This window comes from Hylaeus volcanicus, chromosome 4 (genome assembly GCF_026283585.1).
Source record: "Hylaeus volcanicus isolate JK05 chromosome 4, UHH_iyHylVolc1.0_haploid, whole genome shotgun sequence".
In the NCBI taxonomy this organism is placed as follows: domain Eukaryota; kingdom Metazoa; phylum Arthropoda; class Insecta; order Hymenoptera; family Colletidae; genus Hylaeus; species Hylaeus volcanicus.
In genome coordinates this window covers 15,680,409-15,703,457 of record NC_071979.1, presented here as the reverse complement: position 1 = coordinate 15,703,457, position 23,049 = coordinate 15,680,409, and the positions used below count along the sequence as shown (strand labels likewise).

At 44.1% G+C, this 23,049-nt stretch overlaps 1 protein-coding gene across 3 annotated transcripts in view; it reads right to left on the bottom strand.

Annotated features, from left to right (window-relative positions):
- Nucleotides 1-23,049, bottom strand: part of LOC128875373 (ankyrin repeat and SAM domain-containing protein 1A-like) — a 69,560-nt gene that overhangs the window by 41,086 nt on the left and 5,425 nt on the right. For 2 of the 3 annotated variants that reach the window (XM_054120894.1, XM_054120896.1), the window contains exons 2-10: nt 15,086-15,166; nt 14,704-14,860; nt 13,695-13,840; nt 13,278-13,400; nt 8,612-8,838; nt 8,016-8,232; nt 5,056-5,271; nt 4,298-4,574; nt 1,605-2,285 (exon numbers count right to left, since the gene is read on the bottom strand). In XM_054120894.1, coding sequence (XP_053976869.1) covers nt 1,605-2,285; nt 4,298-4,574; nt 5,056-5,271; nt 8,016-8,232; nt 8,612-8,838; nt 13,278-13,400; nt 13,695-13,840; nt 14,704-14,860; nt 15,086-15,166 — 2,125 coding nt within the window. The remainder of the gene's footprint in view (nt 1-1,604; nt 2,286-4,297; nt 4,575-5,055; nt 5,272-8,015; nt 8,233-8,611; nt 8,839-13,277; nt 13,401-13,694; nt 13,841-14,703; nt 14,861-15,085; nt 15,167-23,049) is intronic. The other variant, XM_054120895.1, reaches the window with a different exon arrangement.

The window sequence follows — 23,049 nt, the reverse complement described above, 5'->3', positions numbered from 1 at the left end:
AACGCTCGTTTCGCACGCCTCGATGGATAGCGTGCGACGAATCGCGGAGACGTCGCTTAAGATCACGGAACTCCGATCGTGTATCAGGACATCTTGGATGCGATTGGAGAACTAAATGGCTCGTCTCTGACAGCGTCGTTCGGTAACGATTTGGATCACTCATGATTCGAATTGGTGATTCGAGGAATCTTTCGTAAAAGCTGAGGATATGGAAGCTGTTACAGCTTTTGAAGAATTACAGGTATGTGATAGTTTAGTTTAGTTTGAAAGGAGAGAAGGAATTGGCCAACCTAGATTTAACAAGATGATTGTTCATCTTTGAACATGTGATCGCGAGGCTAGAGCAATGATAAAATTTCCGTGGTATGAAAAAAAGGAATGATGAAGTAGGAATGCAAATAAAAAAAAAGGGAGAAGAAAGGTTGAAGGTGTAGCGTTTCGTCTCAGCAAGAAGCAAGAAGACATGGCTACAAATGACTAAATATTATTCTCTCTTTGAACATTACTCTAAATTAACCGTATGAGCAACATTTGTTCTACAGGATTTATTTCTATAGGATTCTACAGGAACATATTCGTTGAACGGACTCCTGAGTTAAGAGCATCCTGATCTACTTCTGCCCCAGGAATCTATCTACGTGTTAATCCATTGAACTATCCAGGCCGTCGATGAGTCCTTCCCTCCTAGGTTTGATAATTCACAATGGCTAGCTCTTAGATCCTTAACAGTTTGTCTCAAGAGTCGTCACGTTCAAGTGATATTATCTTCAGGTATAACAGCAACCTACAAAACATATGTAACCAGCAGATATCAAGACAAAAGTTATCACACAATATCTCTCGTAAGATAAACTATTACTTATGGATTTACATATATGTAGATTTGCAGCTGTTACTAACGCGGCCATGACTCGATGGAGGAGTTAGTAATGGGAATGAAACCAGATGATTCGATAATCGCTTACGCCTGTAGTTTAACTAAAAGTTCTTCGATGCTAGACATTAAGCAGAAGCACTAGAAGGCGTTGACACGATGAGAAGAACCCCCTCTTCGTAATAAATCCAGACGTCGTATTTAACTTGGTGTGCTGTACAGGTCCAAGTATTGAATGAAAACTGCTTCGATGCGAGTATGCAGTTTTGATGTCTTCTCTAAGCATGACAACATAGACATACACCTATGTCACACCTTCCCCTCGCAAACTTAATTTGAAGAATGTTCCCTCAACATACATCCTAACACCAAACATAGTATGGAACGTGTCTACTACAAGGTGAGAAACTACCAACTACCCAACAGAATTATGTCACTCAACCATACTAACATATACACACACAACTCGACATAACAAATCTGGTCAAGCATCTATGATAGATAATGAGTATAATTAAGCTTATACGAGCTCCACTTCCGAAATATACCCAACTCATCCTTCTCTTCAGCAGTCAACCTCAACGCCCTATCCTCTCAATACTCCTTCAAGGTCTATCAAAGACATACACCCCCAACAATGATGCACCTTCAACCAAATGCTGCCACAATGTGAACCGAATGAATCGAAACGAGATCGATCACTCGCAGCCTCTACAGTCTACAAACCTACCTGACTCAACGGGCGAATCCTCTCGTGGATGAACTTCTCCGCTTGCATCGCCGACGGCGGGGGGTGATCTGGCGTCGGCGGCTGGACGTAGTGAGTGGGACTCGTGGGCAGCATCATTTGTACTCGTTTCAGGCGCTTGTCCGTCGCCTCGCGACCCTCGGTGGCCGAGTGCTCGTCGTTCGTGTCGCGTTTCTCGTCCAGGAGGCTCTCCTGGGACGACTTCAGGGTGAGAAAGGCGTTCGACACGAACGTCTGCTCCTGGCCCAGCGAATCGATCTCGCTGCACGGGGATCTGTCGGTGCAGGGGCTACTCCCCGGCTCGTAATTCTCGAAAGCGTGTCTGCGCAGTTTTCGTCGCGGGTTCAACGTCTTGATCGGCCTGTTCTCGTAGATGGACGTGATGGCGACAGGCTCCACGTTCGGATCGCGTCTTTCCTCGCCGTCCGGCACCCGCGACTTCATCTCCACGTATTGGTCCACGCTCCTGGTTACGTGACGCAATTGTTCCCGACGTTTTTGCAGCTGCTCGAGATCGATGTGGCTGCGGGCACCGCTTCGCGCCATGAACAAGTACTCGTACGGTGGACCCACCGAGCAATCCGCCGACAATGACATCTGGGTCTGCAGGTGCGTCGGGGACACGGACAGGTTGCGTCTGGGCGGTTTCTTCGGCGGCGTAGGCTGTAACGCGAGAAATTTAGACCATCTTAACCGTCGTATCTGAGATTTTCACGCTCCGGGTACTTGGAGTTCAAGCTTGTGATTAACCCTTTGCACTCGAGAGGTGACTCTCAATCACTACTAGGTTTCACGTAGCAAATCTACCAGCAATAATGTTACTTTAGGTTAATTTTTTTGGAACTCGAAGTGTCAAGGAAATGACAATCGGGTTACATTTTCGAAGTCAATCTAAGCTTAGCATTCGTGGCAATAGAATGCTAAGAAAGTATCTCGAGTTGCTGGTAGATACCAAAAAAAAGGCTTCGAGTAGAAAGGGTTAATACTGTTCAGAGTGTACGGTGTATTTTTAAGTAGATCGTTTTGTTGATAATAATAGAGGCATGCAAGACGAGTTATCCGTGTAACCTGTCTTCAAAGTCTCAACCTTGGATAGCTACTTGTCCTTGAAATGAATGGAGTTAAAGAATAGAATTCTAGAGCCCTTACAAAAGAGTTACATTATTTCGAAAATCTTGACAAAAGATACACAAAAATCTCATAGCATTTGTTTATATAATGAATATTAATAGCTGAAAATGTAATTCGCCTTTTGTACGTCGCACGTCTGTTTGATCCTGTGCTCTACGAGCACCGCCATCTTGCCACTTCAGTGCATGCGTTATCACGTTACGCCCCAAAAAAGAATTATATTTTCTGTCGGAGGTATTCGTTCTAGAAAGAAATGAGATAAGATTTTTTCATTGCTTTTATCGCAATCTATAATTCCACGTCACTGTTTTTCCGATATAAGGATTTCAAGACTGTAACTTTTAACCAGTTAAAAGAACGTTAAATGAACGTTAGACTGAAAATGAATGTAATACCGTCGTCAAAATGTTAGATAAACGTCTTTAGAAACTAATATACGAATATTCCAGTGCCATTTCTTCCCCTTGAGGAAAAAAACGTAGCCCGACGTCAGAATGTCACGCCAATTAACCCGCGATCAATTTGTCCACGTTAACGAACTGTAAGGCGCGGAGATAATTCATTGCCGTGTTATACGTTGCAGTTCATTCTTCTAAAAAGAGTCAATCTCTGGCAAGAGAGAACAAAAATGAGATACGTAAGAATAAACCGCTCGTCATAGAAATTGTGATCTTAGTAACGAGTGGAGATGAGATCAAGAACAACAGAAATCTGTGCAAAATTGTGTTTAATGCGATGGAAATCAATTATGAACTTATAATGTAATGGGGCTGCACGGGATGACTTGGTAATTTGAGCACTAACTATTAGGTTGATAGGAAAATAATGTCGGTTTTCGTCTACGCTTAACTCATACGGCACCCATTTTTCGAGCTTCTTTGACTTTCCTGTCTGTCGCAGGTGATCAATAACTGTTGGATGGCTTACACCCAATTCCTATACAAGTTGTAGAAACGTTGTTTGTGGATCAGCTTCATCCAATGCCTTCAATTGGTCGTTGTCGACGAGAAAAGGGCGTCCGCGACTATCTTCGTGTTCGAGGCTCTCATCTACACTTCGAAATTTTGTGTACCAACGTTGCACCGTGCGTTCATTTGCGGTATCTTCTCAGAATGCAACGCTGATATTAAGAGTCGCAATTGCAGCTTTATGACCCACTTTATATTCATATAAGAATATTACACGAACTTGCTTAGTATCCATTGCGAAGTAAATAACTTGAAGTGAGCACTAATTAACGGTATAAATGAAAGCATAGTACCTATCAGCATGCAGCGATATATCTGCACTGTAAATAGAATAAAGTGAACCGTTATTCCAAAACTAAGCGTCAAAGTTCGAAAGTTCGAAAACCGACATTAATTACTTACCAACCTAATTCTACTCTGGAAGTAACAATAAATGGAGACGACTAATTCTTGTACCCAAAATCTCTAATTTTTTGGAATCGTTTAAAATTTTATTTAAGATGAGAGTGGATCTCGCGACCCCGTGCAACCCTTCATCGAGTGAGGGATCCGAGCGTAAAGGGAACTCGTTCTTACCGAGACTTTATTGTTAGAGGCGGGACTGTGGAGAGAACTGGACAAGGGTGCCATTGGCAAGTAAATCCCGGCGGCGCTGGAATCGTTGGGCAAACAATGCCGGTCCCGTGGGCTCGGTCCACCGACGCTCGAGGACGAGGAGACGCTCAATTGGTCCGACTCCCTGCCACCCCCGTATCCCGTGGGTAATGTCAAGGACAGATCCTCCGACACGAAGCTACCCTCCATTGTTCCTCGAGGTACCGGTGGCGTTTGGTACAATCCGTTGTCGGAACCCCTGCGCAACCAAACTGAACGTCTCAACGGGACCAATTCACGATTAACTCGCTAATAGCTTGTTTCATCGAATTTGTTCCCTTTTATTGGTTTTCGTTTTCTTAGCTTCGATAATGTGTGTTGTTTAGGCGTTGATTATAGTGGTAGCGCTTTGGATTGAATAACAATGATTAAGATTCACGAGTCGACGATGCACTGCACTAAATATACTTCCAACAAGAAATCATTCAAAGGTTTCCCGATAGACACTGATGTTATTTGCAGTTCCAATCAGACCAACTAGATGGATGTTACAAGAAATTATCGTCTTGATAAACGTTATCGCAATTTTTAAACACTTGACAAGAGATTGATGCCGCTGTCAATGTCAATCCTATCATTGTTTACTTTAAATAAAATACCATAAGAAAACAGGAGCGGTACCAATGCGATGGAATCGAAAGCGCTACCAGCGTAATGGCGGAATGTTTGCATGTCATTACCGTGTGGTGTCGCGCTGTGGTAACGGTATTCTGTTGGTGGTAATGTTTTGTGGTTTGTCGTCGGGAGTTTGATCGGAACTTTCGAGAGTATTTATCGAGTTGAGAGTGTCGGACATGGACATAAAGACGCTGTCGTAGATGGAACTGGGGTCAGAGTCCTCTGTCTGCTGGAGGGTCCTCCGTACTCCGTTTACTGGTCCCATCTGGCCGTTTCCACTGAAATTCGCAATCCATCGAGTGTCGTCAGATTTCAAAAGCGGTTCTCTAATGACTTATCTATCGTGGATACCGAAAGCGAAGCAATGCAATTGGCATTCATCGCCAAAGTCCCCGCAGCATCAGAACCATAGTAGTCTAAAATGATAAAGCATCGACGAAACTATCAGAAAATAGTGCATCGATCGGTCTATAGTCGTCCCAAGCAGCATGTTTAACGATCCCTCGATGACCCATATGGGAGGGCAAGTTTCCCCGACTTCCAACCGCATTCAACTTCCATCCAGCACGCAGCCATTCGATATCGCGCAGCGGTAAACACAATAGCCAGGCTAGCGAAGCGCGAGAGCACCGCAACGGAGTAGTCGCGACTGTTCATCGGTCAGGCAACAGCGAAAGAACAGCACTCCTGTAGCATCGCTCCTCCCCAACAATGCGTAACTTTAACTAGAGATGTCCGCGTAGCGAGTGCCGACTTTTTAATGAGGCCACGCAGACGAGGTCGGAGCCAAGTGGTGAAACGGAAAGAGAGGAGAGCCGCGAGCCGTAGAAGGTTAGAGGAAGAGCAGAAACAAGCGAAGGTAGAGGTGAACGAGGAGCCGACGAACCGCGGCTGGAGGCCATGCCCATAGGACGAGGGAGAGAGCAATGGTTATTAGTTTTATGCTGAGACGGGCTAACATTTACATTGTTTAACGTGATGGATTCATCTCGAGGCGGCCGAGCCGCGGTTACCGACGTCAAACATTGACGGTGGAGGTGCGGAGAGCACCGGTACCCGCTTCCTCCTACGCTTTGTCGCTCTCTCGCTCTCGTCCTTGTTCACGTTTCGTTCCCTCCAGGCTCGCCGTCTCCCTTTTATCCTCTGTCAGTCTTTTGCTCGCCCAGAGAGCACTCTTTCTCCGTCTGGTCGAGCCAACCAGTAGCGCTTAGCAGCTAGCGGTAGCACCGCCGGAGAGAGTACCAATGGGGTGATACGGTAGGGGGTGACCCAGGGGTGAACGAGGCGGTCGGACCCACCATTGCCTGCCTACATCAGGAAAATTAAACCAAGCCAAGCGGTGCTTAACGCGCTGGGGCTACACGCGGCCGCGCCACCTCCTCCAATCTCTCTTCCTCCGCCTCCACTTTCAGCTTCCCTTTTCGGTCCGAGAAACCTTTCCTCCTCCGCACAGGTACCGAACCTGGCTACCACCGACGCCGCTAACCATCATCCGAGCACCCAGCGCTCGCACTCGTAGCACTCTCCACTCATTCACCCCCCCCCCCCCCCTCCTCCTCCTCCCCCGCCCTCGTGTGCCCGGTCCACGTCTACGCTTTTGTTTACCCAACATCTCCTATATTAAAGCTACCACGGTTATGCGCTCGCCTATACTCGCGTCCGTATGCACATACCTGGTCTTTCTAGAAAATATTACCGGCCTCCGCTCTTATCCGACGCACCGACGCGATACCCTTTTCTCCTCGGGGCGAAGATGACGCCGGATGATCTCAAATACGCCAACTCGGCCTGGCCATCGTCTTTTTTCACTACCTTTTCAATACTTTTTTTCTCTTTGTCCCCCACGGAAGTTTCGCGTAACGCGAAACGGTGAATATATCGTGCGTTGTTGTCGAGGGATATTGCGATTGGACGCTGTCGACAGCTGACTTTGTCTTGTGTGCGCGTATTACAGTGGCCCTTATTTTTTGAAATGAATATTAACTCCTTAACACGTTCCGTGCCACGTGTACCACCAGTGCTACACGCAGTCACATCTATTTAATTCGTTGAAAACATATATTTAATGACAAATTTAATTCTGTAAAAAAAATATATATATGTCGAATTGAGTAACCTCCTCTTTTCCGAAGTCGGTTCAAAATATATTTCCACCAAAAGAATGAAGCACAAGTGGTACACGATGTGATAACTGCTCTAAACAAGCTAACTACTTATGGATTGATGATGTAATGAAATATTGTGTAATAATATATCAATTTATAGACGAAACATCAAATGATCTGATCGACAAGTCGGGTAAAAAAAGACTTGGCACGGAACGTGTTAAATTATGAAGTTATGTTAAGATATTTAAGCTCAACAGCGTAGGACTAAAATGTGATGTTTACATTTGGCCCGAAAAGTACACCATGGGTCAGGCTCGTGATAATCAGTTTTGCCCTGAATATCCGACCACGAGTCTCATACGTGGTTGTAGCGTAACACATTGTTGACCGGTCACGAGTTAACTCGTGTTTGCTACTTGCATTATCTATCCCAATTTATGAAACTCAGGGCGATATAGAATATTGCAAAAGCTTTGCTCATCGTATTATGTATGTAAAATATTTAATTTCAATTCACAATGTTGTTAAAATATAAATAAAGTTTATCGGAGTTTATTTAGATTGTTCTAATTTCACATTCAATTACGAAATAATAGCCGGTGACATAAAGTTGCTTCTGTGTAAAATTGCCGGTCAACAATGTTCTAAGGGGTTAATCCTTAATACACTTCATACAAAGAATCCTAGCTTCGTCCTGTCTGTATCACCTCACCGTACTATGTCTACCTCCTATTTCTTAATTTACTTATCCCACGAATAGCACAGAGTCGCCTAGCGAGCATTTCTCAACGAACACGATAACATTGCGGAAGAAGGTAACGACCAGGGTCCCGAAGAGAGCCAGGGGAAAAGAGCAAGCGACGACACGCGCGCAGGCACAGTGACAAAGAGGGTGGAAAAACATAGATACTCACAAAGACGTAACGGAAGTGCCGGAAACGCGGCGATCGTCGTCCCGAGGCTTATGATAGAACTGCCATTGAGTGGGCGACGTCCCTTCCGCCGGGGAAAGATCATCCCCCGGGCGCACGTTCTCGTAAGGGCTGCCCAACGAATCGCCACCCTGGACCGGAATCGGTGGCAAGTTTTCACTGTCGGCGTCGCTCTCCACGCCTGAGGAAGACCTGTGCCCTGCTCGCAACACATTGTTCGCATGATCATTCCAAATGGATACGCATTTGTCGGCATCATATTTGTTATGGTCTCAAAGGCTAGTCACATTTTTATTTCGTATCAGATGTATGTCAGGGTTGGCGCAATTCGCAGCGGGATACTTCTAAAGTCATCAAATATCTACCATCTAACATTTCATTCATCTCAACAGAAGTCAAAGCTCTTCCTATGAATTTTTTTCTACTCTTTCATATGCGTCTGTTATTGAGATATACTTCGTATAATATCATCGACCGTAATGAGGCAACGATTGAATATCTAATTGCACGACTTGAAAGACATGCACCAAAACTTTGAATACTTTGAATTAAGAAAAGTGTACTTCGTGGCCACGCACTTTTGATCACCGCCGTGATGTCCTGTGTGACGTGCGGCGGGAACTGCCCCAGAAGATCGAGCACCGTGTTTTGCCGCGAGTCTCGAATGGCCAAGTCGATTCCTCGATCCAGAAGGGTCCTCACCACTTCCATTTTCCCGCAGAGCGCCGCCTCGTGCATCGCGGTACCCGCGGATGTCCTCGTGTTGACATCCACGCCTGCGGCAAGCAGCACCTCCACGACGGCTCTGCAAAAAAAGAAAAAGAATTTTCACGTTAGATTATCTACGTTACAAAGAATCTTTCTTCAAGCATGCTGTATGGGTTGCTCTAAGTGTTTCAAAGGATTTCGTGTAAAGTTCTCCGAGTCAAAATAGTATAAATCAAGTTTGCTCTAGATCGAAATTGACCCGCGAGAGTTTGTATCACAAACACACCCGTTATCCAAGAACATTTCGCGTCCAGGGGGTTGGTGCGAGCGTAATCGGTAGTCAGCTTAAAGTGGCCAGCTCGCCACGCATTTCCCGTTCGCGACCGATAGGGGGCGCGAAACCCAGAGTTTCGTTTTGCGCGAGTTCGGGTATCCTGCACCGACTGCCGCGACCGCAGCCATCCGTCGCATATAGGATTCGTGGCTGGGAATCGGATTCACGTGCACCTATGTTGTTATTACCGTGCCATAGGGGTATTTGTATACTGGCTTACCAAGAGCACCGATATTGAATCCGATAATAGACATTACTCCGGTCCCATTCCCAAACCCATTCGTCCCCAGCACACCCTCCCTCGCTCTCTCTTTCCCTCGTGTTGCGCCTCCGCCCCCGCATTTCGGTCTGATCCGCCAAATATCGTGGCGGGCGCGTGAAACGCGTGCGTGAACGCAATCATCGCAGTGTGCATCGGTACACAACCGAATTCAGGCGCGTTTCGACGTTCGGTCGCTGCGTGTGTACACAACGGGACAACCCCTCCCAGTTTCCCACCCACGCGCGTACACACACCGGAGAAACACCGAAAACGAGCGTACACGATGGAGTTCCGCGCCACCGTAGTTTCGCGCCTATTCAAACATTCGAAATACTCGTACACAGGCGCGCGCGAGCGGGCGCCACCGTTCGTTCGATGTTTGACCGTGGAGATTGTCGGGACCCTTTCGGACCTAATCAGCGAGATGAGACTTGATCGAATCGTGTGCCATTTATCGCGTTAAACGACACGACCGTGCGCGGGAGTTTTTGTTTTCGCGGTGGGGGTAAAATGGAAGTCTGGGGTAGAATGGAATGAAAGGAACAATTGGATTGAACACGAGAAAGAATTTTGAATTAGTTAACATTGAACCTATCAACGTTCATTTGCAATTACTTCTACAACGATCAAACAAATGGCCAGTCTAAAAGACGCTATTATTCAATGACATGGAAGTAAATTAAATAATGCATCAAACAATCGTATATAATTTAGATTTAGATATTGCATATAAAAACTGTATATAGAAGTCGTATAACTACATCTACCGATTCTTTCAATCGTAGTATACGATTAAACAATGGAATATTAAATTAATCGAACAGTCCCAGTTCCAGTTTCCAACGTCCATCGGCGAGGAAATGGGGTTAAACAACGGCAGGGATGGCGATCGAGGGTCGGCAGGTGAACGCGTCGCTGGCGATAGAAAATGCATTCATCGGGCTGTGTATCGCGACGCGATCGCATTATAAGCGTCGAGAGCGTTGGTTAAAGCGATTACCGGCTGCGAGGCTGCATAGAAAAACCGACGTTATACTCGATTACAATGTGACTGCCGTTTCGCGGCGATTCACGATCGCTGGCCGGTTTTCGATTTGAGCAGCGTCGAGTATCCCACGCCGCCACCCCCGCTCGCGAGTCGTCCGACAACGTCGATTATTTTAAAGGCTTTACCAGTCGGATTATGGACGTGACGCCGCGATGTTAAATGAGAACGAATTGGTCGAGCAAAGCGTTAAATACAATTCCGTTTCCGGGGCTCCGCGAGCGCGCTGGACGCCAATCGCTTTTGGCTGGGGGAAGGGATGAAAATTTGGGACGTTTCGGGACAAAAGAAATTTTTTAGGGTATTTATCGTGCTCGTGGTATCGCATTTAAAAGTATTTTCTACATTTTGTTAGAATAGAAAATATCGTTCATACTCGTGGTCATTAAATTTGAGTTTTCATTTCGAGATGGGGGTGGTTCTTTCTTGCATAGTGTATGTATACTTTTTTTGTATCGAGATTTTACAACTCATTATATGCTTCGATGAAAATCGAAAACATCAAAGTAATGGTTATTGAAGCACGAGCATCTTTAATATCATCAAAGACATACGAAAATTTTAAACGTTCCCGACCGTGTAATTGGTCGTCTAAGGAGACGTGTAATTTTATACTTGGAAGGTGTATAAAAAACTCAAATAGTATGAAGTATATAAAAATTATTTAAAATAAAAATGATAAAACACGCGCAACATTCATGCGGAACGTTGCGATAATATAAATTGAAAAATGTGTACATACGCGAGGAGGTGTGCGCAAACATTCAAAGAATTGTTTTCGAATTCAGGGCGAAATTCATGCCCGTTATGTAATTGTAAAGCACCAGCGCAACCGATTATCCGGTTAATCTTGCATCATCCGATTGAACGGTTCAATTAATCAAATAACAATGGTTTGCGCTTACAATATCGTTTATTTAACTGAACATTTTTACCGGGCAACGCAACGATTGTCGATTATTTGTGTAAATACTAGTAAATCGATCGAACGCAGAGAACCTTCTGCGATATTTTCGGAGATTCTTTCCACTTATGAGAAAATAATTACTTCAAGCTTCGAAACTGAAGCGTAAAAGGGTGAAAAACGTTGTCTGATTAGCACTAATACAGAATGGAGGGATGTTACTTTATATCAAATTCAATGTTTTAGAATAAGCTGATCTGCATTGCCAAATTGATACTACAACCTACGACATTGCGTAGAAGTGTCCTTAACCCTTTTAGAATTGGGTTTTACAATTGAGGACACGATACTTAAAAATGTCCAACACTATCGTTTAGGGCGAATGTCCATTTGTGTACGTCATGAAAGACCAGTTTTCCTCGAAAACTACACTATTAGGATTTTTTTTTATTTTTTCCATACTAATTTTAGTTCAAATTAACTCTAAAAATTAAATTGCATTAGTACGAGAAAAAAAATTCAGCTCTGAAAGAGTTAAACTCAAGTATCAAGTCATTTAAGACAGTTCACGCAAGATCGCTTCAGCAAATCGTACCCGTCTCTTAATTAGCATTTCGCAGGTCCACCGAGCACCTGTCCGGTGACTTACGGGCGCCAGTTTGCGCTGGTTCAAACAGGATCCCTCCGAGGGAGAGGTATTTCATCACGGCGCTCCTCTATCAATGCGTCCGGACACCTTCGGGCATGAAAGGGCATTAAACATCCCAGAACAGAGAGCGAGCAATCGCGATTCAGCCAGTGGGCAGTGGTACGATCTAGGTCGATACGTTTCGAAGGTAATGATTAATACGATCCTCGTAATCGAGAAGCGGTCAGCAATCTGCACGGATGGACAGAGCTGTTGACGGTGCGATGCGCGATCGAATGCATTTCGCACAGCTACGAAGAGGAACGAGAGGGCAATCGGCAGGATGGTAATATAGGACGTGTAACTAGGAGAGGGTTGCGACGGATCATGCCAGTTGGAGGACGTACATACATATCGTATTCGACGGGATTACGCAACGCGGTGCTCTCTGATTGGCTCTAATGGGCAACGCTGCAAATGGCACGACATCGTTATGGTTAGCTGAAACGAGTCCATTGTTGTTCCTGGGATACAATGCGCCGAGACGACGCATTACTCGGTAATTAGCGCGAACAGTCCAGAGGGGGCAAAAACTGTCCTGGCGTTCTCAGAAGAACGGAATTGAAGAAAGATTCGTGGAACGTACGTTGACTTTCCAATGTACAAAACTTTAAAACGTCCTAAAACGATCTAGAAATGTTTATATTCCATCGACACATTTATTAGAATTTAAATTGCGTTTACTTCAACGTTCATCAAACAAAAATTTCGACTATCGAGAACCGATATCAAAGGAATATTGGGAGTGAAATATTAACGTATTCGATAAAAACTGATAGGGTTCCCTTTCGGTCTCGTTACGTCAAACACAAATTAATCGTGCGATACGTGTACGCGCTCGGAAGCCCAGTGTATATACATGAGTTCGGTAGGGTTCCGCGAATCATGAATAATCTAACAACGATCCTGATCTGCAATGCAATATAAAATAGATTTCATGGACACTGGTGGCAAACGCGCGAGCCGCCACCCTCGCGTGTTGATCGAACGCCATGCACGATCATCGGGCTCGGCTTGATTGAATAAAGAGAGAGCGTGGAACTGTTGAACGATACCGACTGGTTATTGGACACGGTATAATCGAAACCGTGGCATAAGATAGAGTTGAACATCAGACAGAATTCGTAACGAATGCGTTGGAACGTGAAATACCGAATGATAATGACAGATAGAATAATTTAAATACAACGCGAGCTTCATTCGTTTTAATGTCGTTCATTTTTCTGGATTTAATTTCAGCTTATAATTGTATCTTCTCTTTACGGATAGGTTCAGAGAAAAATATCTGGTGACAAGCACTCACCTGTGACCATTTCGCGAAGCCAAATGCAGAGGAGTGTGCGGAAAGATCACCGACGAGGAAGAGTTCCGAAGAGGCACGATCAGCTCTGGGTACGTGCTGACGAGTAATTGCACGGTTTCCAGTCTAGAAAAAATAATGAACTTCTCAGAAAGAGCGCAAACCCTCTTAAAATACACGAGTCGAATCAACAAGCAAATATGAACTTTAATTTTAAATTATTAACCAACAAGTTTATTTCAAACACTAGGACATTAGATTTTCTGATCCTTTTTAACAATAAGCATATTGATAGCATGTTTATACGATATGTTGATCTACTGATTCTACTTCTAGACCGAGCAACAATTCGAATGACTATTTGAATTAAAATGTCTCGCCGCAAAAAAAAAAAGAGAAAAATTTGCACTTGCAATTTACCTGCCATATTGTGCAGCGAGATCGAGCGCAGATTCTCCACGGCTGTTGCGGATACTGGGGTCGCATCCGTATTGCAACAGCTGTGCCACCACTTCCGTGTGCCCATACTGTGCAGCACAGTGCAACGCTGTCTCGTTGTCCTTCGTCTGCGATCATACAAAGCCGGTATTTCCAGTTAACAAATAACTTTACCTCGATTCCGAGGATTAGGAAATTTCGCGTTAACCTCGAAACGACACGGCACCGCGAAAATCTCATTGTTGCCCGAGTAACAAGGAACATCTACTTTTTACGAAAACAGACGTACAATTCTCTGCAACGTTGTATGCATCACGCCGAAAGTTAATGTGGAAGTTGAACGCAAACTTTATGATTTCAGTTTAAACATACTCGTAAATAAAACAGGAATATAATCCTTGTAGGAGTCTCTCTCGTTACATGAAGGGGTAGTTTTCAGGATAACTGTCCTGACTCGTTGGATAAATATAGTCTATACAAAACTCGTCTGTGATTATTGGTAGTAGTGTCTATAGAAGAAACGTGGTTATATGTAGATAAAAACAAATAGAAAAATAGGCGAATGAAAAATCATGAATTAAGGGGTACCGTTAAATATGGTAGAAGAAAATATGATATAGAACAAAGATGATTATATGTAGAAACAAAAAATTCAAAAATAGAGAAATGAGAATGAATTAAGGGGTGCTGTTAATAAAGACAATGTACACAGTGTCGAGGAGCGATTGTTTGGTTTGAAATTTCGCAAAAGCTGACTAAAAAGTCTGATTCAATACACTTGACGATTCTTATCAGGACTCAACCTTTAATCTCCCATCTATGCAAGCAACAAAAGAGCTCGTTTCACGGATTATTTGCCCGTTCCGTTGATTAAAGTATCCTTATAAAAATAAAAATTACGAAGCTGCGGTGATCGCGAACGATCGAAAGTATTAATACCGCGGCAGATTTACTTTAATTAAGAAAAAAGAAGAGGTACAAACTTACTGACCGTAAGATTCACTTTGGGTACCGAAGGTCCTTGGGTAAGAATTAACCGCACGATTTCAGCGTCGCCCGCCCAAGCTGCCAAATGAAGCGGCGAAGAGCCTTTAGTATCGACGACGTTAGTGGAAGCCTCATATTGGAGCAATAACTTTACCACCTCCCTGAGGATAAAAGCGTTTCCTCGAATTATCGTCAGAGTGTGCGCGAGACATTGATTAATAGGCGATCAAATAGAATATTAATGAGAGACACTTCGAGAATGGCTCGATTTTATAAATCGGCTGGTGAAACGAATGTAATCAATAGATGAATTTTAGCAACGAATCGAATTTTAATTGTGAATGTTAACAGCGAAGTAAACTCGAACTGTGCCTGCTGAAACGTACTTGTGTCCATTTAAAGCTGCGTGATGAAGGGCGGAATATCCACTAGGGTCTTGCACGTTAGCCCCCGGACCCCGCCGCAGGCTGAAAAGAAACGACATATATTTATAACATTACGCCTTGTACCAAACATATTACTTATTCCTAACAACAACGTTTCTCTTTATTATACTCGAGGTCTTTAACCCTTTCAGCCTGAATGATTTTCTTTCTCATACTAATGTAATTCAATTTTGAGGGTTAACTTGGACTAAAAGTAGTCTGGACAAAATAGAAAAAAATCCGAATAGTGTAGTTGCCGGGGAAGACTGGTCTTCCTTCATGTGAACAGATAAGGACATTCGCCCTAAACGATAGTGACGGTAATTTTTCAATTTTGTGTCCTCAGTTGTGAACGCCAGGTCTGAAAGGGCTAAACAAAAATGGAGGATCCTCTCGATAAAGTGAGTGTCCAGGACCGTTAATGATCTCGATCACGATCAATCGCAACGTTAGTCCCTGTACCACGGTTATTCTCATCAATTTTGATATCCACTTTCTTTCTTTCACTTTGTAACTTCTCTAATTGCTAGGTCGAGACCTCGCTGAAAGCTTCCATGCTCTAGATCTTCCGCGACCTCGTTTTGGACTAACTTGTGGTCCTGAATGCGTGTAGCTTTCGCGAGCTTGATTCTACCAAGAAGAGTCATTGGACTTAATGGACCTGAACGCAATCCTTGCTTCCTTAACCTCGGCTGCAATTCAACGCGAGCATGGGTGCAATCCTTGCTCCTTTGAACAGTCGGAGTCGACTGACTTCTCGACCAAAAGGCAGCCCCTTTTGCAGCGCTGCTAGGAAAAGTGCAAACAAATCTTTTTTACCGCCTTCCATGTTTGACGAGCCTCGTTTACATTCTATCCTCGCGCTTAGATAAATATTTTCGCCGTGCATACTTACTACAACTTCAAAGGACGAGATTGGTGCAATTCGTTGCCGATCTTAGTGTGTAGTTTTGGTGGACGTTTATAATTGGAGTAGTCAAAAAATTGAGCCTGACAATGGAGGTAAAAATTCGTGTGTAAGGCTAGCGTGTTTTAGAGAAGGATTTGTGTGCGGAATAGTCGAGGGTTGGACCATGTATTTTAATTGTTAACCCTTTGAAGGACGTATATATACGAGAAATGGGCTCAGAGAAATGTTTATATTCGTTAAATCAATTTTTAAAAAATATCCGCTTATAAAGGATGGTGAGACGAAACCTTTTTATATTTACAGTTTACTCATAGAATGTTTAGTTTCGAAAATAAAAATTGAAATGTTAGAAGTTCGTTGCAAAAATTGAATTTCAGGAAAAAGATCTTCCAAGTTTTCAATGTCTATCTTTGAAACTAAACGTCGTATGAATAAACTGTAAATATACAAAAGTTCCGTCTTATCATTTCCTATAAGCTGATATTTTTTTTAAATTCACACCTCCAGCAAAAATCGCCCCGTAGCCAAAGGGTTAATTACTAAACATTAATGGTGATGAAAACAATAATATCAACCGCTGTTATGGCGTGTTAGATCAAACGAGAAACAATCGAATCGTCCTCGGCGCGAGAAGGTGTCGACGCTCGTCTCAAGGGAATAAACGCGGGGGAGCGTACGCGTTGCGTTTGCCAGGTCCCAGGACACGGTGAGCGTTTATCTCGGCCACGGGCGCGACAAAGGCGCGTAATGAGAACATGTGCTGGCTGCAGGAAGCATCCTAGGCTTCATTAGCGAACCTGTTTCTGTCCACGAGGCGCATTGTGCCACCTAACCGCCTGCACCGCGGCCGATACACTGACGCGTTGCGTGGTGCGCGCATTCTTTGCTATCGCGACGAACGCGTAGCCCGCGGTTATTTGTTACCGGCACCGAACATGAATTCCTAATTGCGGAAATGAGGCCCAACCACCGTTGCATGATCGTTACCGTCAACGACCCGACACTCGGGGGTGGTTTGAATGTCGCAGCAAATAATGCTCAGGAGGTTACTTCGAAACGTTCCCGCGAGAATCGCTGGGGTGGCCGAGTCCCCAAAACAGTTGGCTAGATGGATATTCGAGGAAGCTTGGATTCGTCGAATTGACGAGGATCGGTATCTGTATTAACCCCGGAGCTAATTAATCTTCTATTGGAATGTTTCTCGAAGTTTGCCACGCGAACAATTTTGAAATTGATTTAAAAGTGAATCTTAGCTCTTTGGCGAGAGTTTGTCGTTCCTTGTGTTAGATGCTACGCGGAAGAATTTCTCGTTATCCCTCGTGTTCTTCTTAAGTGGATTCGATTAGCGCAACCTCGGGATGGCCACTAACGCCACCACCCTCGAAGCCTCGAGTACTCGATCAAAGGCGATCGAATTGCCTAGATTTTACGATCGATTCGGGACGCGTTGAAATGGGCGGCAAAGAGGCCTTTGGAATTGAAAATGAGATCGTCGCGAATCCGTCGACTGGCTTAATCTTTCATTTGTGGTGAGTTCGTATAGGGTGAGTTTGGAAAAGACAAATATTTGGAATATGTACACTATTAATTGACAATTTGGGGACTGTTCGTTGGTACATTTCGAAGTAAAAAGGAGGGAGAGTCATAATTACATGTAAATTTAATTGGGCCATTTCGAACAAACAATTTTTGTAGCAAAAGTGAATTCAATTAATTTAAAACAAAATTTAATTAACTTGAATTTATTTCCATTTAATAAATGTCATTCCATTTAAATTTATTCCTGCTTGTAATATCGACCGTTTCAAACGAGCCAATTAAGTTTGTTGAACATCTGTTCAATATAATATAATTAATTATTGAAAGATTCGGCCGGATCATTCGTTGATAATTTTCAACTTTAAATTAAATATAAATATTTCTTTTATGATCTATGCAATACTGTAGATCAAACTAAAATAAAATAGAACTATGAATACGTTACTGTTGCATTTACCTCGAAGCATTTATACACTCTACAATAAACATCAAATAAAATATAAAATACCACCTAAATTAATGTCAAATTATTATGATAATTTTTAGTACTCAAGGAAAAAAGCTTCAAAATTAAAATGATAAAACTGAGGAATTCGTAGATAGAATGCGAATATCAGCCTCGCAATTATACCATTATTGTCCCTCACGGGTGAGTAACATCGCGCTACTGGAACATGCAATTAACTCGTCAAAACAACGCGTATTGGTACACGTGGAACACCCACTATCTTCCCACAAACATTAAGACTTTCGAACGATTAAATTCAACTGCAACACCCGTACAGGCACGAACTCTCAAATAAATTATCCTGGCCAGAGCCAATCGAAATGATCCTCGGAAATTAAGCTGCCGCGACTAATACTTATGATAGTGCCTATCATGAGAACCTAATAACAAACTCACTATGTCATTGGCGAAAAATGTACTTAAGCAAACGCTTGGAGATCTATTGATTCTGAGAACGTTGAAAAATATACTAGTTTCGGTATTTGACAACGCGGAATCGACGCTCCGAGAAAAACAATGTAAGGGGGCGCAATATTTATCTTGAACGATTAATAGGCATCATAACCGAGCCCACGAAGCAGGCACGGTATTTGCTCAGATCTCGTTGATTCCGATATGAAGATAGAGACGCAAAAATATGTATACTTACCCTCGTCCTCCGAGCTGTCACGCAGCTCTTCTATCGATATTAGAAACGTCGTGACGCTCTGCCAACATTAAACGTCCCATTTCTCGGTTGTTATGACGCGAAATTACGTGCACAATTCCGAATTGTCGTGTATATCAACAATCATCCGACGTTTTCATCTTCGACCTTGGTAAACGCGTCGATATTCGAGTGTATACCAATTAAATATTCAATTAACTACCACCTGTCTAATTCGCAACGATACCCGACGCTGGCCACAGCTGTTCGCGAAGGTGTTATAACTGTAAACCATGATCGACATCACTTTTCAGCGAATGATGTTTACCTGTATTCGCGAGTCAACTGAAAATTGTCGGTAACAAATGTTTGAAAATCGCCGCTGTTTGTCAAAGCGACACAGCGTCAATACGCGCGGGTATAGTGTGGTGAAAACTGCGCGAGTAAATATGTAAAAATATCCATTCGCGACGACCATTTAATTCTGCACGGTGTAAAAGCTGTTGTATCAGTTGAGCAAATACACGCGGAATGCGAAATATTAGAGGGGACGAAAATACTTTCAAATTAACGAACACTCTCCGATAGAACATTTTAACAATATTTTAAATGATTTAAGTGGTCAATAATTGAGGTTCTATTTAATCTACTACTATCTGTACAACATGCACAACAAATATAATTGTTAATTCTTGAATAGCCACTCACAGAAACTCTTCTGCGAACATTAGGAAGCATATTTTCACCTCGTCGCAGGACAACGATTCGAAAGATCCGGTGATTATTGTCATCGCTCGCCATGCTTCCGAACAATTTCGTTCTCGCACCCCAAATGAGCGAACAGGGCGTAAAAAAAAAGAACTCGTGGATTTCCCTCGTTAACGGGACGCGTTTTGAATCGACGCTTACGCCGTTGCCGGCATCAAAGCATCGCATTCAGTTTACCCAAAACAATTACGCGAAACCGAAGGCCTTTCTCTGCAGAACGGGGCACATCAAAGAGGCGCGGCCGTCGTCGTCATTAAGCAACGACGTCATTAAGCTTTCGGGATACCGGCACTTTGAATCATCGGCTCGGGGCACGCGTACAAGTCCGCGAGAGGATCGTTCAAGACCGACGACAGCCTCGCCGACGTTGACTCTCCAGAAGCCTCTAATCCATTGTAACTAAGATCAAAAACGAGAGAAACTGTCGATTTTGCAAACGCAAACTCACCCCCCTTTGGTCCCCGTTTGCGTTCAAGTGCAGGGGTAGGGCGCCCCCTCGAGGTCTGGAGGGGCGGCAAGAAAAAGAAACGAACACTCGAGGGTTCCCGCGGAGTGGCGCGCAACGCTTGGAAGTTCGAGGAGCTTTCGGTCCAGGCGAAGAATAGGAAAGAGCTAACGCGGAGAGGAGGACGGCACGTGTTGAATTTCCCTCTTTCTTCTCCTCTCGCCATTCTTCGCTACGTCAACTCCGGCTGTCCTGGCGCTCGCTTGCTCTTTACGGCTCCGAGAGTCGCGCGTATTTGTTTTCCGCGCCCTAACAACGGCCCACCGGGGGTGGCGGTGGTGGCCGTCTCTCTTAAGCTCCGTTTTCACGTAACGCAAAGTCGGTTTTAATCTGGGGACGAGCTGGGTGGAAATACACAAACTTTGACAGTGCATCTTAAAATTTACTCTTTGAGGCACACGATTATAAAAGAAAAAGAAAATTCAAGCTGCACAGAAGAACAGTGTCAACAACTTACTAACCCATTTTGACTTGTATACATTTCTGATTCCATTTATTGTACTTTTAGTGTTAATTCATACTATTGCCATATGAATGAAAAACTTTAATACTAAACCTACCACGATCGGTCAAATGACCGTTTCCAAATTTTTGGGTAGAGTTTTTATGTGCAACATATGAATTATACACAATTGTTTCATGAATTACTCAATTTAAATTCACGTAAAATATTGTTGTATTTAATTAAAAGATGCGTCTTCAAAACTTGTAATTTGTCTCATAAAAGTAGAAATAGTTACAAGTGAACGTCGGTAGGTTTAGTGTTAAATAAAATAGTAAAGCTAAGCAAAAGATGGGATAGTTTTTAACCCACCTAACTGTAAAGAGTTAAAGGGGGTATGTTATATCTACATACTATATGAGTTTGATCCCTGACTATTTGATTTTTAATAGTTTGTCACTGTTTTCTACTTAATTCTCCATAAACAATCCCCTCCAAAGCGTTAAGAGCCTCCAGAGTCGCATCACTCAATACCGTACAGCTTCCTGACAAATTATCAAGACGCGAAACAATTTGTCGACGGAGCCGTCATTGAAAAATCGCGACAACAGCGGTACTCGACATTCTAAAGTCGCGACTTAACGTTCGCGTCACGTGAAAACGGACTTTTAAAGCCGAGTACACAGGAACGAAACAACCCCCCAGACGCGTGTACGTCGGAATACAAATCTCGCGGGCGCTTGCATGTACACGAGTACGTCGGAATGGCCACGCTCGTCCCCGTGTGTCTTGCCAACCCCGCTGGTTAGGTTGGGGACGTTTGACTCTTCCTTTCTTTCATTTCCCGCCCGCTCTGCAAACCCCTCTCGTCGTTCCACAGCTTCTGCTCCGTCTTTCTCCGTCTGTCGCGCCCTCGCCGCCGGCTCGTTCCTCGTTTGCCCCATTCATCGAGTTTATCCGCTTGCCCAAGTTCCTTAATTAAACCCTGAAGATTGTCTGCAAAAAGGACATCGCCCAGTGCCCTCGACGTCTACGAACATTACGAATTGGACGACGAGGGGGACATGAAAGACACGGATACGACCGAACGGGGGACCGCTGGCGTTGCAAGGGAACGCCGAATGAAAACACACGAGCGTCGTCTGTCGAGCATCTATAATGGCAATTTCTTGCGGGGCTTTAATCAAGACATCGAACGATCAGCGACAAAAATGACTCCCTCGGATAATTGGCTCCATTGTTTTTGTCGCCTATGGGGGAAACGGAGCGCGGCTGGTACGTTAAAATTACCACGGATGGTACGTTAAAATTAGATGGCGTGTATCGCGGAGAATATTATAACCGAAGCTTCTGGCCGTTGGATTCAACCTGTTCGATACGTTCTGCTGCGGTACCACGCGTTGAATGGAAATTTAATTCCAGGGGATTTTTAAAATTAACTTTTGATGTGACATTAAAGTATAAAGCAGTCGAGAACCATGATAAACAATAACAGTAGTATTTAAAGTGAAATCTGTAGGAGAGCCCCGCGTCATTGAATTACGCGGTTTTCCCCGACACTCGACGATCAGAGACGCAATAAAATACCGAGGGGTAAAAGAACTTCCATCCAGCCCTTTCCGGTTCCACGGATGTGAGTGTTTGGTAGGAAGGCACCCTTGCGCTACGGGCGGATAGAGGAGGAAAACTAGCGAAGGGTGGTCGAAAGGGGGATAAAGAAACCTAACCCAGACAAAGTGCAAAAATATGGAGGGAAAAGAGAGACGAGTCCAGATTGAAACAGATGGAAAACAGGGGAGCAAAGGACGGAGAGGGAGAGTGGTGGGCAGAGGAACGCGTCAAGACGAGGAAAGAGGAAACAATAAGCTAAGGGTGTGTGTGCGCGAGTCAAAGTGGTCCAAGGAATAATAACGCGACACAAGAAGAGGAAGGAACACATGCGTGTGACGAAAAAGCGGAAACAAGACAAGGATGAGACGGAAGGCGAAAGTGTATACACTCGCGAGGTGTGTTAAGGCATCGAATCGATACATTCCTCCGCCACGAAGAGGGGCAACAGATACGTGCTGATGTCGCGGAAAGGTCCTTCCTCGCAAACACTCGAAAAGCAACGCTCTGGAAAGGTGACGGAAAAAAGCTGAGACTCCCTTATAGTTGCACTTTATGCAGTTTCGCGCCCCCTCGAGGAAAGGGCGCCTCTCGAGGGGTGAGGATCGGCCATCGATCCGTCTAGTAGCGAATTCAGTGAACGATGCCCGACGTTCTCGTCACGGCAGAATGCCTTGCTGTCGGCTAATTATCCCCTCGTCGATCGTTTAACGCATCGATTCCTTCTTCCGGAACAGCGGAGAACGAACAAAACGTTACGGCGATATCGGTCGAGTGTAACGGAATCGTTGCGGGGAACTCGTAATTCTCAAATTCAATGCCGTTTCAGGGACAATATACATCCCGTCGCGGAATCGAGGCACGGGGGCGGTTAACCGTGGAAACGAAACGACATTGATCTTTCACGAATTTGAATCGCGCGCTCTTTCAGCCGTGAGCGATTAACGCTTTGCGGTCCGTCGACGGCGCGATGCAGCCTCAATCTAAATTGACCACATT